At 31.2% G+C, this 19,363-nt stretch overlaps 3 protein-coding genes across 15 annotated transcripts in view; 2 read left to right on the forward strand and 1 right to left on the reverse strand.

The window, feature by feature from the left end:
• Positions 1-149: 149 nt before the first annotated feature.
• Positions 150-1,888, reverse strand: LOC117230751 (THO complex subunit 3). Its single transcript, XM_033488912.1, has 3 exons — positions 1,759-1,888; positions 1,214-1,374; positions 150-981 (listed from the first exon to the last, which is right to left on the reverse strand). Exons 1-3 carry the CDS (start codon positions 1,802-1,804, stop codon positions 199-201), a joined length of 990 nt encoding a protein of 329 aa, XP_033344803.1. The 5' UTR covers positions 1,805-1,888; the 3' UTR covers positions 150-198.
• An 18-nt stretch (positions 1,889-1,906) lies between these two features.
• On the forward strand, positions 1,907-5,456 carry LOC117240953 (protein ABHD18). Of its 3 annotated transcripts, none has more exons than XM_033510082.1 (9): positions 1,907-2,394; positions 2,698-2,782; positions 2,852-3,034; positions 3,114-3,226; positions 3,324-3,462; positions 3,571-3,768; positions 3,847-4,123; positions 4,470-4,827; positions 4,955-5,456. In XM_033510082.1, exons 1-9 carry the CDS (start codon positions 2,303-2,305, stop codon positions 5,013-5,015), a joined length of 1,506 nt encoding a protein of 501 aa, XP_033365973.1. In that variant the 5' UTR covers positions 1,907-2,302; the 3' UTR covers positions 5,016-5,456. The 3 variants fall into 3 exon arrangements, with proteins under 3 accessions (XP_033365973.1, XP_033366793.1, XP_033343548.1); XM_033510902.1 differs by having other exon boundaries at positions 1,908-2,394; positions 4,542-4,827; XM_033487657.1 differs by having other exon boundaries at positions 1,908-2,394; positions 4,560-4,827.
• A 281-nt stretch (positions 5,457-5,737) lies between these two features.
• LOC117230149 (la-related protein 1) overlaps positions 5,738-19,363 on the forward strand; it is a 30,585-nt gene continuing 16,959 nt past the window's right edge. For 10 of the 11 annotated variants that reach the window (XR_004492736.1, XR_004492728.1, XR_004492734.1 and 7 more), the window contains exon 1: positions 5,738-7,622. Coding sequence is in view for 5 of the 11 variants with exons in the window: in XM_033487791.1 (XP_033343682.1) it covers positions 6,791-7,622 (832 nt within the window). In the remaining 6 variants the exon portion in view is untranslated. Of the gene's footprint in view, positions 7,623-17,076; positions 17,099-19,363 lie in introns of those variants that run through there. The other variant, XM_033487960.1, reaches the window with a different exon arrangement.

Raw genomic sequence — 19,363 nt, forward strand, 5'->3', positions numbered from 1 at the left:
CTGCTAAGTGGTTATAGCATTTTACTGTTCATAGATTAAACTTTTTTTGAACCAATATACAATTATGATAATCTGAAGTATTTAAAAGTATGTATTTAAAAAATTGTTAGGACAGGTATGAAAAAGGTATGAAAATCAAGTTAAATCATTTTTTTTACACAATAATATATTTTTATATAAAAGTTTAAAAATATTGTTTTAGTCATTGGCAAATCCAAATACTTTCAAACTGCCAGCATCACGTTTTCTGTCATAAGTATCTTTGTCATCACATGCATATGCTAACAAATATTGTTTTGGATGCCATGCTACTGTAAAGGTTGCTGCCTCTACTGGTATATCTGCAATCTTCTCTCCAGTTTCAACTTCACCTATATCTATCACAAGATCCTCAGATGCTGCAGCCAATAATTGTCCATCATAAGAAAATGATATGGTTCTCACTGGCCATTCTAATCTTGAAAATGTTCTTAAACAACACAGTTCATCTGCATCCCATAAAGAAACTAATGCATCTGCTGAACCAGTTGCAAAATACCTTCCAGTAGGATCAAATTCTATACAAATACATGTCCCTGGATGTGCTTTGATTACATGTAACAGTTCTAAATCTGGATAGCTAAGTATATGAACACAGCCTTGGCCATTAGTTAGATAAAACGTATCAGAATCCTTATTCCATGAAATTTCATTCACTTCAAAGTTAAATTGTTCTTCCGCACGAATTTTCATCACCCGTGCATCAATAAAAGTCACTAAATCTTCTTTATTTCCTACTGCTATTGTATTACCATCAGGTGACCATGATATATTAATGTTTTCACCCCTTGTACTGATGTTTGCTGTGCATTTTTGAGTCCTCGTATCCCATATACGAACTGTCTTGTCTCCACTCGCAGTAGATAATAATTCAGGGTAAAAGGCATGCCAGCACAATTGATCCACACTACCACCATGCCCTCTGAAAGTTGTTTCTTGTTTCTACAATGAATTATATTAATAGATTGAAATTGGTCGAACTGGTTTTTAAAACCACAACCTCAAATAATAAAATCATCAAAAAGATTATTTTATATTAATCGTAATTTCATAAAATTGCAACTAACTAATAATAAACATTAGATAACAAGTAAAATTAAAAATTAAGTGTTAAATAAAGAAATCACAACACAAAAGAGAAACGAAAATTGATATTGAGGTTATATTAACTTACTAAACGATCCGGACAAAGGGAGAAAATGCAAACAGATTTATCAAAAGATCCGGAAGCTAACAGTTTCCCATCGCAACTCCATCCTACGCTATGTACTTTAGCAGAATGACTTTGTTGTTCTCTAATTTTGTTGTGTGATTTGAAGTAACTGATCAGCTCATCTACACGAGAAGCGGACATTGTTATTTTCATTAATGTTAGCTTAGCTAACTTTGTTTATTTACAACCGTCTAACTATTCCTTTTTCGATAAAATATAATTAAGTAAGAAACAAGTGACATGCAAATATTTACATAATTCTTGATTAATTATTAAAGTAATTATTTACATGTTACACGTTTCATTTTAATCACAAATGAATTATGAGCAAGACCTCATATCCAATGCATTTTTGTGTCGCATAATTTGGCAATTTACAAACTTCCTTAATATTTTCAAATTATTTACAATATTACTATCTTAATACACAACAAACATTTATAGGAATGGTTAGAAATTCAATAATGTGTTATATATATAGTGTTACAAAATAATATTATTTGAACCATTTGATATTCCTTTAAAAAAATAAGTAATCAATAGATGGCGCATATTTATTAGCGAAATTAGATAGAAATCAGGAAAGTCTATCTAATTTTATTATTTGTGCGCCTTGGTTCGGAATTAACATTGTAAATTGGTAACAAATCGAGAGGTAGCAACCTCTTACCAATGGTTGATATTTAAGGAATTTGTCCGTCGAAATTGTAGTTGTATTTGTAGTGAGGTGAAGATGCGAGAAGCGGATGTTCATACGCGATATACTCGCAGAACGTCACCTGATTCGATCATTCCTATCGCCTGATTAGTATACGCGATAATCTGTTTATCGCGGCAAGTTTGCAGTCAGTCCAAGAACAATGTCGACATCGTTAACAGCATTTTGAAAATTGCGATATGAGAGTGTTTGCGCAAAATATCCGAATTATCTCAAATCACAAATCGAATAACAAATATCCGAATAAAATTAACACGTTTTTATCTCAAATACATTTCTATCGTCATTAGGATAAAAAGCGTTTACAAATTTTTAGAAATTAATGATTCATAATGCCACGAAGTCGTCTGGATGCCGTTTATAGAAGTATTTTGCTAACTAAATTCTTTACGAAGGGCTGGGGTAGTCCTCACAATCTTAAAAGGTAAGAGTACTTTAATTTTTATCCTATTTAGAATAAGGTTGAACATTTGCACTGTGTTCTAGAATATTCTAAAGTATACATATATCAATAAAATGCTTATTATAACGTTAACTATTATTTTTTATTTTGTGAATAAGTAATATTTTAGTCTTGTTGGGAGAAAGATATGAATGTTTAATTTTTAAAAGGAAAATAAACAAAATTTAAAAAAATGATGGATTCTGAAATTTAAAGTAACATAAATGTACATGCAAAGTAACATATATGAGTTATAAAGTATTAATCATTAAATTTATATTTTAGGATTTTTGAATTTAGAAGACTCCTTGCCAACAGAGAAACATGTTATAAACTTATACCCCGTGACTATCCAATTAACATAACTAAGGTATAATATAAATGTTTTCCTAAAAAGATATATGTATAATATCTGTAATTTATATATATATTTAATTAGGATGAAGAATGGTCAGATTGCCATATCATAGAAGGATGTTTTGAAAGTCCATTCAATAAACACCTCCCTGATATAATGCCTTATGAGACAATAACTGCACATTTCCAATTAGTACTACCACCAAAATGGCATTCCTATAAAGTAAAACCCATTTGTTTACATCTTGCTGGTACAGGAGATCATGTGAGTAGATTATTTTTTAAATAAATTATAGTATTACTTTTCATTTTAAATATAAAACTTACTGAAAACATAATATCAGTTCTTTTGGAGGAGAAGAAATCTAATTGCCAAACCACTACTAAAAGAATCAGGAATTGCATCTTTGTTATTGGAAAATCCATTTTATGGTTCAAGGAAACCACAGAATCAAATGTAAGAACTTATATTCCAAAGGTTTGTAACATTAAAAACATATTGTATTCCAGAACAAATACACATTTATTTATTAATATGGATTTGATTTTTGTAGACGATCTTGTTTACATAATGTATGTGACATCTTTATCATGGGAGGGTGTTTAATAATGGAATCAATTGTTTTACTAAATTGGTGCGAGCAACAAGGTTTTGGACCTTTAGGATTGACAGGCTTATCAATGGGTGGTCATGTTTGTATTCTTTAATTTCATTTTAAATCTAAAGGTTCAGTAATATTGATAAATTAAATTATTTATAGTAAACATCAACAATGTATATTGATTTTTTGATTTGTTTAGATGGCTTCATTAGCAGCGACTAACTGGCCGAAACCAATTCCATTAATCCCTTGCCTTTCATGGTCAACAGCATCACCAGTATTTACTCAAGGTGTAATGAGTGCTTCGATTAATTGGACGCTTTTAGAAAACCAATATTTTGAAAATGAACAATATCAAAATGATCTTGCCAAAATGGTGAAAATTATTGGTAAAGAAGTAAGTGGATAATTATCTCAAACGAGACATAGATTTTTATACACAATTGCAAGAAAAAAATATTTCGTTTATTTCTAGGATGCGTTTTTAGCTGGCCAACATTTTGCACAGCATTATCCTTCAAGTATGAAAAGAGTTAATGAATTAAATCATATGTCTGACAATACTACCGAAGATGTACATACTACTACTGCCTCTGAAACTGTGATTAATAATAAAGTACATAACGACTGTGATTCGCAAAACCAAGACAATACTCTGAAGAATCAAGTTGCTGAGGAAAAAGCAGCAAGGATATTTCCTTTAAACATTTTATCAAACAAATTTGGATTTAAAGATTTAAATACACTTAAAGGTAATCTACCATAAGGTAATTTAATACTTCGTATGTATATTTATAACATATTATCATTATCAATAATGATAAATTTATTCTTTCCCTTTTTTTTTAACAAAATATTTCTATGGTTTAAATGTAGGTATCGAAAAACATAAAATTCTTCAAAAATTAATTTATGTATTTGGTCTCCCATAATTTAATAATTCTAAATGGTAACGAATTTCGTTGTTCTCATACATTTAGAATAATTCAAAGAAACATTAACCACAACATTTACAAATGTGTAATGTGATAATAGATAACAACCTACTAATAGATATTTACATTGCTAATATATTTATATTGTTTCTATATTCCTCAGTGTTAAATGCTAAATTTACAAAAGCATGGTTTGGTACAAGCACGTTTATAGCACGTTTTGCTTTGGCAATAGGTATTTGTTTGTTACCAGTTCCAAGACATCCGTTATTTTCGGATTGTAAATGGCGCGAACGAGAAGCATTGCAATTTATGTGCGGAATAATGGACGAATGTACGCATTTAAAAAATTTTGAAGTGCCTGTTGATACTGAGCTGATTATTGCTGTCTGTGCAAGGAACGATGCGTACGTCCCACGTGATAATTGTATGAGCTTGGATAAAATCTGGCCAGGAGCTGAAATTCGGTACATAGATGCTGGACATGTATCTGCCTATCTTCTTCATCAGAAAGTATTTAGGTATGCAATTGTATGTCATATGTAGGAAAATATAAATATACATATATTTGGCAATAAGTACTATATTTCTTAACTACAATCTAAAGTTACTCTTTTGGTTTGTATTTAATTCGTTTACTATTTGCAGGTCTACTATAGTAGAAGCGTTTGAGCGATCAATGAAAAAATATCCTATACAAGTCAGCTGATATCTACATACGCAATTTCAGCAGATGTCTAATGTCTTGTCTAAAATTTAGATAACTTTAAAGATAGCCTGAGCAAGTGGTTACTTTTGAAATGGAATTTTGTGTGATGATTCATGATATTATTAAGAAGCATTATATTTAAATCATTTTTTAGATATTTTACGATTTTTATTATGTCATTTGATCGATTTTACAAACTAAAATACCAAGTGAAGATAATCGTATATGTGAACAGATCCTTTATACATTGTATAATATACAAAATGTTGTTTATTATCATATAAAAACTATATAAAATAGTTATATTTTATGCAATGCGAATAAATTGTAACATAATCTGTAAAAACGAATAAATTATCTAAATCATTGTTTATCTGTTTATCATGTTATTCATATATGATTAGTGGAAGCTTACAAGGAATAAAATATTAATGCAAAATATTATAGACAATGTGAATTATTTATCTTATCAATAAAAATCATACATATTACAGACCGCCATATAGAAAACAAGTTAAATTGTATTAAATATTCAGTGAAAATATGTCAAGTATGGACAATAGGATTAGAGGTAAACAGATCTTTTTCTTTTTTATTTCATTTAAAACTTTTGTTTAAAATTCTCACAGTTACCCGAACGTACTAATTTAAATCGTGCGGACATTAATAAAAAAGGAAATACGGTGCTGCTATCTGCAGAACTGCCTAGTAAAATCGATTAAACCGGAAACTGTGTAGCCGCTCGCATACAGGCCAGGAGCAAGCGTTGGCCACATGTGTTTTGCAGACCGTTTTACCGTGGAAAAAGATCGCCGAAAATGTCGTGTTTACGTAATCCGTGGTAACGTGACGTTGAAACGGTGCTCCTGAACTCGCTGCTGTTGTGACAAAATTTTTGACATCAAACAATCCAGAAAAGATACGCAAAATATAAAGAAGAACGCAAAGAAGAAAAATTACTTTTATTAACAAGGTGTATTCTGATTGTCTACTCTAACTTCCTCGTTTCTACTCGGCACGCACTGCGTATACTCCTGTATTTCTTCGACGTATATCATCTATAAAGAAGGTAGATTAACCATCATTTAATTATTCATCGGTTAGGAAAATATTTGTACCGGCTGATTTTCGATCGTCTAGTGAAATCGCCGAGTCAGCGTGTTCTTAACCACGCAACCTATTGCCTCGTGTACATAAAACGAGAATTCTTCGTACATTCGATTGAATTTTAGTAGAAATTTTTTCGTCAGAAATTTGTTCTTCGTTGAATTTCTAAAGAACATTCTGGTACGGCTGAATTAAAAAAGTATAAGAGAAAAAAAGAGACGTTATAGATATTCAGTAACGACCGCGTGTGCACGCCGCGCCTTCTGGAAAGAGCGATTCCTCGTGACGAGTTTCGAGTGGGCGTTCTATTCGTCAAGGAAAAGGAGTAACGGCTAATGTTCTACGTTTGTGTTAAATTTAACGCCAACTTCTATTAAATTTAATGTGTTCGTGCTTTGTCGAGCACGAACTCAAAAGAGACATGAGTCCAGTCTGTAGTATGGAGGATATCCTTAGATTGATGTTTTAAAGCCGAATCGACACACGATACGTCTCGAATCTCTAATCAGGCAACGAGGCTGTTCGGTTAGATTAATGTGTCCGAGGGTGTTCGACGTTCCTCAGGACTCCTCAACCGCCTGAGAGGAAGCAATATCTTATAAAACCTTTTTGAACAAAATCCTCGTGTTCGGACCTCGTGTTTTGTCTTTCGGCGCGTACTATTCAAAATGGCGGCCAAGGTGGCCAGTGGCACGCAGGGAAGTGCCGAGAAGGAACAGTGCCCCGGAGTCTCTTATGCAAGTATCTTGAATCCAAAAAGTGGCACCGAGACCCGAGTTGTTAACAAAGGTAACAACAAGGAGAACATTGGTAGTCAAGTGGTTCAACAACAATCCGTACCCATCAAGGATTGTATTGCTTCTCAGAATTTAACTGTTAAAGGGAAGTCTTATCAAAGAACTGGAAGGAGAATCAACTCACAAAGCAAAATCGAGAAACGTTATGGAAACGAATTACCAACTGGCATTGAACAGAATCAGTTAGTTATTCAGAAGGATAATTTAGTTGAGGGAAGACAAGAAGCCACTGTTGAACAAATGAATGGTGACATAGGAAGTGATGGAGAATTTCAGACAGTAGCACCAAAGAGTGCTAGAAGAAAAGAAAAGTTAAGGGAGCAACAGCGAGATTTTAGAGAAAGGCAGAAACATCGTGATCATAGACATCCTCTTCGTGGTCATACTGGAAGCAATGAAAGATCTTATAAGGAACGAGATCGTGGAGATAGAGGAGGTATGGAGCATGTTGTGGGAAATAAAGATGTTTTGAAAGATAAAGAAGAAACAGAGGCAGAATCGGAAATTCAATCTTCAGCTCCTGTTAAATATGTAGAAGCTCCTTTACCTGCAGTCAATCCGTGGACTAAAAGTAAAATTATAACACCAGTTACACCTGCAAATTTTGTCTCTACTGTACCTTCAGGGACTGTGGTATCTATGGAAAAACAAACTGACAAAGAAAAAAGAATACTTCAACCTCAGCAGCAGCAAGGGATTGTTGGTAAGTGCCAATACTCATTTGTGTTTGAAATTATTTATATGTATTACTTATACACTATTCAAGTCTTTGTTCAAGAAAAAAGTCCCAATTTTTTAACATACTAATATAACAGAGTTGCATGCTTTTCATAAATTTCAATGTCATTACATTCCAAATATACTATACAGCTTTGGAAATACTTTTACAAAGGTATTTTCATTTTGTTTGCTTCTTTTAAATTCTAACATGATTAAGTCATGGTGGTTATCAAATTTATTGTGAATAGAATTACTGTGTAAATAAGCTAATCAATTTTTATAAGTCCTTCTGTCTTATGGTATTTTTATCAATATGACTTTGTACTTTATACATGTGATGAAAAAGATTCTTATCTAGTCAGAGTATATGGAAGTACTTTTTCAAAGGTACTGATGATATGGATAAAGTATTTGGAGAAGGTGAAACTGTGGTATTTACACAATTATTATTACATAAATAATACTTATAATGCAACATTTATTAATATTTTATCAAAACAATTTTAAAATTACTAAAAAGCTTACTTTTTAAAAATATTTACTATTTATTAAAATGCTATCATAAATTATTACATATAGTATACAGGACAAATTATAAATCTTGATGACCCTAAATAATTTCTAAGAAGTATGTTGCACAGAAAAATATTTTTTAAAAAAATTACACCTTGTCAAAAGTAATAAGTGATGCTGAAATGTATTTTCTTATTAACTTGTTTATTGGTAAAATATCAAGGTCATTGGGATTTTTTAAAACAATATATAATTTTCGTGCCAAAACTTGGAAGAACAGTTACATTTTGATGTATTAGTGCCTACTTTGCTAATAATTATTAATAATTATTAAAAATATTTACAATAACGTTGATGGTTTGACTTAGTTACTTTCTTTACAATTAGCAACACTATTAATCGCAACAGCAATGTCGTTCTATTGTCTCCGTACAATCGGCATACGTTCACAAACTATACAGTTATTAGAGAACGGCATGTAATGAAATAATAAAATTGTAACAAAGTTGATATTTTTTACATTTAATTTAATGCATGAAAGTCAATAGAAACCATTTTGATCACTTACTGCAATTAACACAGTTATATTGTCATGCTTCGGGTCATTTTCAATCCATTTATGACTGAAAATGAAAGATAATTCTTTCTCACGAAAAAATTGACTATTATTTCAAATTTTTATGCAGAACATGTTTTTTATATTATTTTAGGAAATATGTTTTAAAAATTCATTTCAGCATCATATGTAATACTAACATACATTTAACATGTAATTTTTTAGTAGAACGTATTCTTTAAAAATATGTGTACGATTGTATAATGATTTTAGAAATGTGATTTGTAAAATATTGCAAAAAGCTTACATAAATGAGCTATGTTGCTTAAAAATCCAACGAAGAAATAAAAGAGAGTTCTCGATTTCCTTATCGTGCATTTGCTATGGAAAGTAGGAAATGAAAATGTGTGCTATTACGCTGCGCGCCAATTTTGAAACTGGTTATAGACGCTTAACCATAAAGACGATCAATCTTAAACATTATTGTAGACGATTAATTTTACAAAAATTCTTGTGAAACACATTTCTATTTGCAAATTGTCAGTAGTTTCTTAGTTTTGAGCGGAATTATAAAAATATTATATGAATAAATAAAAGTAGGGAATTATTGAGAAAGTGACCTAACTACGAACAGAGTGGTGTATATTAGGTGAGACTTGTTACGAAATCTCGAACACAAGTAGAAACATTAATAAATAAATAATAAGAAAAATTCAAAATCAACATGATATGTTACATTAATTTTGCGACTTAGGAATTCCTTGTTTTAATATTTGAGTTTCCCAATTCTAACAAAAATTTATTAATTAATTTAAAAATATAATCTTTCTGAAGAAAACCTTCTACCGAGTTTTTTAAATCATGTCTAATTTAATAAAACGGATTAATCATATACGTAATATATTAAAACGTAAGTAGTAATAGAATTTTTGAAACTTTTTATATGTAACTTTTATAAAAGTTGCAATTTATTTCTCGTGTTTGACGCGATATTCTTACATAAGAATACACGATGTTAGCAAAAGTGAACAAATTTCGTTATATAATGTAACAGCTTTTACAATGTTTAGTCAGATGTAATGTTATTTAGGAAAAAAACTGCATCTCCATGTAAGAGTACAGGTGGACGTTATACGCATCGGTAATTCAGGTGTTCGATCACTATAACAATAGTAGTAGGGAATTTCGAATGGTTGATTCGATTGTCTTATCTGAACACTGTTGACAAGTTTTCGGTATACGTGGCCAGAAAATAACCATGTTGGCAATCGAGCACAACACACGTCACCTATAGTCTTTCTTCATTTGCATAACAAATTTTTGATCCCCTTCCCGACCGGTCCTTTCTCTGCTTCGTAAAACTTTCGATCACTTGATCCAACATTGCTGCAACATTAATAGCGCTATATATATAATATATCTTATTATTATTTCAAGCATTACTTAAGATATATATAGCGCCATTAAGAATCTACGTGAATTGATCTTTTTTCAAGTTAATTTATTTAGAAAATACGTTATTATACACGTTATTTAATTGAAAGTATTAAAACAAAAAATAGTTAAATTAATTAAAATTGAACAAAAGATAAAATAAAAATTGTAGCAAGCGATACAGCAAAAATTTATTAACATTCAAATGAATGTAAAATTTTAAGAAAATATCAAGTATTACGTACAATATAATGTAGAACATTGCTACGTGACATTGCAATAATATTAGTGATCGAAAAGTTATTTATAACTTATATTATGAAAGAGGGGCTATAAAATAGGAAGGAATTAAAATAAAATGAAGCTATTGAACTATTGGTAACACTAAGTATGTAGTTCGAAAAAGGAGATGTTTGACAGTAGAGTTGTTGGTAAACTAACTAATAAGGTTACTTAATAAATTCGAACTGTTAGAAATACAAGACCAGATAACGATTGGGCGATTAGTAAACGAGCTATTAGTTACGATTATGAAAACAAATGTATAGTATGGCAAGCTGATGTGCAATTAATTAGTTAGTACAGGTGTATATTTATTATTCAACATAGCTTCTGCTGTAAAAACTTGTTAGTTTATATTAATACATTAAAAAACATACTGATAACATACATTTTTATTTGAAAGAAAAGGCTAGTATATTAGCTGAATGTTACTTTTAGTTTACTACATGGTAACTTTTCAGAATTGCGAAATCTATCGTAAGAAGGAAAAGTAATTAAAGTTTTTAATAACCAAAACTAATCTAAATCTAGTTAATGTTCTCTAGTTAATGAACTTACGATCCCTAGGTAATGGATCTACATAAAGAAATCAGTTACTTCGTAGTTCAATTCATTTGGCGAATCCATTGTTGGCAGATTAAGTTTCATTATTTGGTTGCTATCGATCAGTCCAATTATTCGATTTATGTGCAAATAGTGAAGACGTCAAGACAACATTAACATTCTTTTTTAACGGTTGACAGTAGGGAGTAGCACGTGATGCAATTATAAGAGCCTCGTAACCAGGCCTGTGAAGTTGGCATTTCAAAGTGCAAATTTGTATAAAAAACAAACAGTATTATTTATCCACATTTGTCCAACCGAAATTTTTATTTGTCCTTTTTTCAAAAAGTGTTACGACGAAATTAAAACATTTGATATTAGCGCCCCCAGGAACAACTATGTTTATTTACGAATATTTGAAAAGCATCCTTAGTTTATTACGGTGTTTAAATATATAGAGATCTTATAGATTTCTACCAACTTTTCTTCTTTTTTTTTTTTTTTTTTTTAATACTTAGCCAACCGAGCGCGCCATAGAGAGCAATACGTTTCCACCGTGCTCGGACAAGCCAACCTATACGCTGTCCACCGCGCATTTTTCCAAGTATCGGAGACTAATATTCACTACTTAAAAAACAAAGAAGTCTAAAAATTATTTAAGTGGTTAATTATACGATTTCACATGTTGTTTGTATAAAATATCAAATTAAAGGTATAAAAAAAATATAGGTAAAATTGAGGACATTAAAGATGACTAAAGAGAAATAACACGACTTCAACGTGAAATTAGTAATTTATAATGCATTTTAATATTTTCTTGCAGTGTGGTATGGTTCGATTATAACTTTATTTAATCATAACTGATAGTGTAACTTTTTAATTAATTTTAACATCACTAAATTGCTACATTTTATTATATACTGTACTTTATAAAAGCAGAAAAAGTAGTACAATTAATTGGCAACAATTCCAGGTAAACAATAACCAATAATAACAAGAACAAAAAAGAAAACGCGTTGCTGAAGTTAAAAAGGGAGATCTCCCCTGTCTGTCACGCAGCGATGTTCTTCACAAAAGGGAGATCTTTCCGTTAGGTTGGCTAAGTTCCGTTAGGTTGGCTAATACAATTCTACAATCATTTTCAATACATTACAAAAATGAATTACCGGAAGAATACCTCTCCTGACATCGTCCTCCGGATGGCATACCTGTTCGGGATTTTGGGTGACCTTCGGTTTACAATACGGACAGCACATCTGTCTTTTTGGGAAAGTCCGAATTTCCTATCTCTCAAGCTATAAATTTTGCGATGCATACCTGACCAAGAGGTTAGTTAACACCCTAAGTGCTCAATAGTAAACTGCTCTGAAGTAAACATCTGGTATCAAGATGCACCCACGATGGTATACAATTATAAGATTGGAAGGAATAGATTCCCATCCCATAAAAACTATGATGAGAAGGACAATCCCTGGACAGTGCAAATAAATCAACTAAACATAACATTAGTCTGCATCTTTAATTTACCTCCACTGTGAGCGTTAATAGCGTTCACGGTTAACAATATCAACCGATCAGTTGCAATCTGACTGATCGCTATCTAGTTGATAATTCGTATCATTACTCACTCTAATATTGTCCATTAAATGACATATGTTTCTATGTCTGTCAATTCTGTTACATGGACTATTAAAAACGATGACTGGACAAACGATTCTAACGTTTAATTTACAGAAAATGCAATAAGAGATATTTATGGAATTGATAAAAAATGTCAATCGGGGTGCTGATGTAAAATTTGTTAATTTGGTCACAATCCTTTCTTAAAGGAAGGAAAATTTAAGAAAACTTAAAATTTTGAATCGGCAGTCGCGAAAAAACGAATACTGTTTGTTCTTCTTTTTATAAAAATTTGCACTCCGGGATTCATAGGCCCTCTCATAACTGTATTCGGTATTACGTTCTTCGTTGTAATTCAGACATTCACTCTCGAATTTCTCTAGGATGTAACCAATGAACAGCGAGTACGATTGCAAAAGAAGAGTGAATAGTTTCACATTTACAAGAATAAAAGATCTATATAACATGATTATTTAAATACTTTCAGTAATTATGAATCACAGCAAATGCTAAAAACTGAGATGAGCTGAATTTAAAAAAATATATTTACAATCGATTTTATTTCGTGCACTGTTCATAGGTTAAAGAAATATCTGATCGTTTCTATGTTTCAATTAGTACTTTTTTCGTTACTGATTCCAGTATTCACATATGTTCACATTATTTATTTGTTAGTAGATTGAAATACGCATTGCAAAAAAGTTGCAAGGCGAGTGGTATAATAATCTCACGTCTACGAGGGAAAATTATAGTCGTTGGTTCCCTCATTATTTCAGCGTTCCATATATTTTATTAAAATGTTTCGCAGAAAGTGAGAGTGGTGAGAGGGAAACCTGTTTCAAGTTGTAGACCTTCTACCTTCGATAAAAGTAGAATCGTAAAGGCCAATGAATGCCTTTCAAACGTGTATGCATTTATGTTAAATAAGAATACAAATAGAAAAAAGTAGTCGTAGTGTCAAGATCACTTCCTTTTGCTTTTGAATGCGATTACATGACGTAATACACGTGGATAATATCAAAATAATAGTAGAGTAGAATACTAATAAGAGCTCGTAATTTCACAAAAATTTTAAAGTAGAATATTCCAAGTTATTGTATTTAAAGCAACGATAAGAATTTAGCGAGTTTCTTTCATCAAAGATTGTCTTATATAAAATATATACAATACATGTTTATACATATATTTTAAATCGTTAAAATCGAAAATGAGGGTAATTTTTTTATGGAAATGAACGATTTTGAAAATTCGGTCTTATGAACATCTGGCAGGCAAAGACTTTAAATGTAAATCCATGTAAGATCATACAGAGCTGTAAGTGGTAAGCGGCGAAGCAAGTAATGGCACAGCTAATGCCAATGTTCCAAATGTCAATTTTGCCGCTCAAATTTGCACATACACAAAACGATCATAAAACCAATTTGGACGTACGGAATACCATTATGGGGGACAGCAGCAATGAGCCATATAAACAGAATAGAGGCAATATAAGCTAAAATTCTTAGAACAATAGTAAACGACCCATGGTACGTTAGAAACGAGGATATACCGAAGGACCTGGGAATACCAACGGTCGAAGAGGAGATTAGCAGACACGCAAGAAAATATAAAGAAAGAACAGAGTAGGAACACACACACTCACAAAGGACACAACCTAACAAACACGAAGATGGTATCCCACTGGGGGTAGCCACCTACATGATAATCTAACAACTAAAAAATTCTACCAAATGTCCAAACTGGACAAATTGTGAATGTAATCAATAAAATAAAAAAAAAAAAAAATTTGCACATACAGCTCTCTGTATGATCACGGCTTAACCAGTCGCCTCACGGCGGCCAAAAAATGGAAAATAACCTAATCCAATACTTACAATACAATAGGTTAAGAGTACCAAATTTTAAGAAAGGAAGCATCAGAATCCACGAGGAACGTCACATTAACAAGTTGACCGAAATTTTTTGAGCCTTATTTCTGTTAAAAACGAACCTAACTTTCGACTTCAGTGACCCCAAAAACTTCCAAAAAGTGTCACTCTAGCCGAATATTTTGTAGTGCGGATACTATACTATAACTAAAATTTATATTCCTACTAATTAGAACAAATATTGTAATATATTAATAAGAGTTATTGCACTCTCTTTTGTCTCATTTCTTGCTAAAATTAAAATTTCAATGAATGCAAAAAATTATTCTTTTTTTAGAGTCATTAGTAGTTGACTTGTCTGGTTAATCATGAAGAATGTTACGTCAGTTATCGTTAAGGTGTTACTTAATGAACCTAGCGCGTTGAAATTCTTACCTCTAAATATTCAAATGAATATTTCATGCTAATTAACATTTTTTGTTTTATTTATAAATTTTCATTTCGCCGGTTGCAAAATATATTACATTGGTATTTAAGAGAGAGAGAGAGAGAGAGAGAGAGAAATATTGATTCGTTTTTACGTCGAACTTTACATGCTATATTTTTAATATTGCTTTGAGCGATTCGCTACAGGATCTGACACGAGCAAACAAGTTTTCCTCCGTTCTCCTTGTTCTCTGTTCGTAACCGGCCGCCGGCCTCCTTGTGCGGCACCCATGAGTTGTTCCTACGACAAATTTACGTATTGAATTGACCGGAAGTTGTTGAGCGCGCGTACGCGTGTTATTGTGTTAGTTAGTTATCGATGTAACAAGATGGAACAAATCGGTTGCCATCAAGCTTTCCTGCTTGGTTACTCCGTTTCGTAAGAAATATTGATTTCTTGCATATCTTGCGATATGAGAAAAATTTACTGTTTGTTACCTTGTTACCTTGCGATAACAATGTCAATATTATGAATGAAATTGAATCACGCCATTTGTCAGTTCTTGCCTAATATCATAACTTAGGCAGACCCCATTAGTAAATAAATGACAACTTTTCCTTTTTACTTGCCATAGACTATGGACTATGGAATAGATTATGGATTCTTATACTATCATAGATAACGTAAAATTACTCAGAGTACACATAGTATACAAAAACATATAAAATATTCTAAGTATAGTATTCGTTACAATATTTAGTATGCAAAACAACTGTGTATCTAGATTTCATTTCTTTAATTATATTTATAAAAATATAAATTTGCAGTAATCAGTCTTCAATGTTGTTAAAACATCTTTTAACAACAGATATTACATATTTTGAAACAGGTATTAATTAATTTAAAAAATTACTATATCATTCGATTGAAAAATCGTCGATCTATCTATTTCTAACGGACTCTTCCTAGATCGAAGACGAAAGGAGCCAGTAGAATGGAGATGAAAATTGGATTTAATGCTGTTTGCACATCAAAGACTAGCGAAGCAGCTGCAAGTATTTACCGTTCTTGGTCGCTGCAAGCGTTTTCGATTCTCCCTTTTCGCCTGGTGGCTCAGTGCACCGTTGGCTCTCGAGCTGCAGCTACGAAATAGTATATGGCGGGTTTCCATTGTGTCTCTAGTCAAAAGAATTCTTTTCTAATATTCACTATCCTTAAAACATATGTATTAAAAAACTCTTTAAAAAAAAATTATTGTAGTGCAAGATAGGTATATGTGTGAGCACTTAATTCCAAACATTAAATAATAACATTTCGTGCAGTATAGAAATTAGAGAAATATTCATTGATGTAAAAGTTTGTTCATCGAGTGTGCATCTTTTTATTCGTTTCGAAGTAATAAATCTTATTGGTTAATAGTTGCCTTATTTTTAGATATAACATTGTCAGTAAATTGTATTTATGTGCTCTAACCATGATCATTGCCTTGAATATAAGGTGCAGCAAATTTCATAACATATGGAAAGAACTTTGTATAGTTTTTAGTTGGTGCTAGTTACTATTTTATGTACGCGCAAAATCAGTGGGAAGATTTAAGATGATCTTATTGGGTTCGTTAACCATATAATAGCACACTAAAATTCTTTATTTTATCAGAATAAAATTTCTTATATAGATAAATATAGTAATTTATTTGAAAATACAAAACTTTCTGTGAATATTAAATTTTGTAACATTAAACTAGATATCGCAAAACTATCGTATGAAAGTCATATCGAACTAGGAAGTTTCCATTATAGGGTTCATATTAACTTATATTTCTGAAGAACTCTGTTTAATAAATGTTTATATACAATAAAGTGTGTATAAAGAAAAACGGCAAATGAAGGTACACGATTGCACCTGTTGCGCGAAAGTGAAGTGACCGTCGTAACGCTATATAAGTGCGTGAATCCGATTATAATATTTCGAATTTAGCTGTTATGTGCTTTTCTCTTCTATATTATTGTCAAGAAGTATTAGCTTACGCGCGAGTCTCTCTTTATATGAACGTTATATAAAAGTTTGAGGTATTCTGTTCTACGTGTAAACAACGAAGAACTGAAATCTAGTGAGCAGAACCGAATTTTTAACGAAGACGTTTCTCATATAAACAGAGTCTTCATAGACGCGATACACAATGAAGATGAATAAAAATAAAGGCGATACTGTTCAACGTGAGTTTTAATTGATTCTTTAAGTCAATACTAACGATAATATTTTTATGTTTTGTTCAGAGTTATTGCTATTAATCATATTTGTAAGATGAGAAAATTTATATTGCATCTGTACTAAGTTTTAAGTAAATAATATTGGAAAAAATGCAAACATTTTTCTGTATTTGTAATATTTTTTATTGTTCTTCTATTGATAATTGTTTATAAGACGCGTTTATACTAATGCGTTATTATTATTTTACAAAAGCTTACTTCTGTTGAATTAATTTGAATGCAGAAAAATTGGAGGCCAATCAGTTAAGAAGATAATGCTATGAAATCGATTTCTCAGCTAGAAAACAATGCATGCTAAAGTACAAAGAACGAGATCCCGTTGAACCGGAGTCGAAAAAAAAACGCTCGGGGCTTTTTTTATACGCGCGCGATTCTTTTTCTGTCCTTACGAGGATAACCTAAGCCTGAAATGTTTAGATTACGTTTCGAAGAGATCGAATTGCTTGGAATGGAATGTTTTTGCTTTTTCTATACGTTGATATCGCAGAAATCTTCTGTGCAACATTCTTACCAAATACCTCTTTATTTTCTATGATTTAGTATGTATTTTATTTTGTTTTTATTTAGTAAGTCTTCTACTATAAAAATTTATCCTACGCGTGTTACTTAATAAATTTATTCGTCGTTCGTTACTCTTGGCTAATGATTCTGAATCGATTCGAAGTTTTTTAACATATATTATGAAAATTAGAACATGATTAAATACTTAAAAGTATTATATTGGGTTGGCAACTAAGTGATTGCGGATTTTGTTATTAAGTGGTATTGACAAAATCCCCAATTACTTAGTTGGCAACCCAATACTGAAGACTTCAAACAGTTTCGAATTTTGAATCTTAACAGGTTGTGAAACTTAACACCAAACATTACTATATTTTACTGGTAGTACCAATCTTTCAGTGTACTCAAATTCTATTACACATTATTCTAACGTATCATTGTGCAAGATACGTAAGATTACTTTTGTTTCCATCTCCTTATCTTTATTGGCATCTTTCTGCCTGGAATTAATTATGGAAGAGAATTTTTATCAAACCCGTTAGGTCTAGATCATCGAGACTGTAACGCGAGAAGCAGGACACGGTAATGCGTGAGTTACTTTCGCTTTCGCGGTGATTTGTGTTTTCGAAGCAAACGAAAGATCGACTCGACCGAAAACAGGTCAACAAGCAAATCTACAGCTGGTATCACTTGCGTAACATGCGCCCTATGTTTCGAGAAGTCGTTTGTACATTTCTAGCGCATACGTTGCATTGCTTATTTATAGAAAATAAAGAAATCGGAGATAGTGTCAAATTCTCGTTTGTGCGTTTTCAGTTATTGCGTGTTTATACAGGATTCGAAACTTTATTAAAAAGTTATAATAAAGATGGAAAACATGAAAGGAGCAATATTCACGCTTCCAATATCAACTGATTTCATGTTACTAAATTTTTATATATTGATAGTTATAAAAAAAAATATATTAAATAAATATTAATAAATATGAACTGACTGTACTAATGACTGTATGAACTGAATGTACTGATGACTGTGTGGACTGAATGTACTGATGACTGTGTGGACTGAATGTACTGATAACTATGTGGACTGAATATATAATTTTTTACCACAGCTAGCGACAGAAATAGTGAACGTTGTGAAAGAGACATTTAGTGATTGTATAGATCAGGAGGCTATTCTTGTCTATTCTTTCATAAAAATTTATTTAGTAAAATTTTAAACTATGTTTATATTTCTTTCTGATTTACACTCAAAGACATAGATCTAACAGACTGAAACACGCTGTATATACAATACGAACGACGTACTAATAAATTTGTATTTGAGAAGGGGATCGTTTGCAAGAAATATAACAAGGATAATTTATTTTAAGGGAAAACATTATTTTTGATAAATAAGTAAGAAAGCTATAAATGTAGTTTCCATACTATGGAATTTTACGAGCAGAATTTTATATGTTCATAGTTATACGAACACAAACTTTATGATCTAATAAAATTATATTAGTATTAAATAATTCATTTATGTTGAATATAAACTACGTATATGCAAATGTTGTAGAACTTTTGTTGAATATTTAACGAAGATAAAAAATTATTTATTACTTTATTATTATTTATTATTAAACAGGAGTGTTTTATGGTGTAAATATTAGTACTAAATAATAATAATAATAATAATAATAATAATAATACTAAATATAAATAT

Source organism: Bombus vosnesenskii, unplaced genomic scaffold (assembly GCF_011952255.1).
Source record: "Bombus vosnesenskii isolate JDL3184/JDL3185 unplaced genomic scaffold, Bvos_JDL3184-5_v1.1 scf7180000013262, whole genome shotgun sequence".
NCBI lineage: Eukaryota > Metazoa > Arthropoda > Insecta > Hymenoptera > Apidae > Bombus > Bombus vosnesenskii.

Bases quoted from the DNA above. Each gene is read 5' to 3' on its own strand.
- LOC117230751 (XM_033488912.1), bottom strand. From the start codon at position 1,804: ATGCGCCATCTATTGATTACTTATTTTTTTAAAGGAATATCAAATG. The intron at 1,375-1,758 runs GTTCAAATAATA...CTTCTCGTGTAG, and splicing joins TTTTAAAGGAATATCAAATG to ATGAGCTGATCAGTTACTTC. The intron at 982-1,213 runs GTAAGTTAATAT...AATTCATTGTAG, and splicing joins CCCTTTGTCCGGATCGTTTA to AAACAAGAAACAACTTTCAG.
- LOC117240953 (XM_033510082.1), top strand. From the start codon at position 2,303: ATGCCACGAAGTCGTCTGGATGCCGTTTATAGAAGTATTTTGCTAACT. The intron at 2,395-2,697 runs GTAAGAGTACTT...TTTATATTTTAG, and splicing joins AGTCCTCACAATCTTAAAAG to GATTTTTGAATTTAGAAGAC. The intron at 4,828-4,954 runs GTATGCAATTGT...TACTATTTGCAG, and splicing joins CTTCATCAGAAAGTATTTAG to GTCTACTATAGTAGAAGCGT.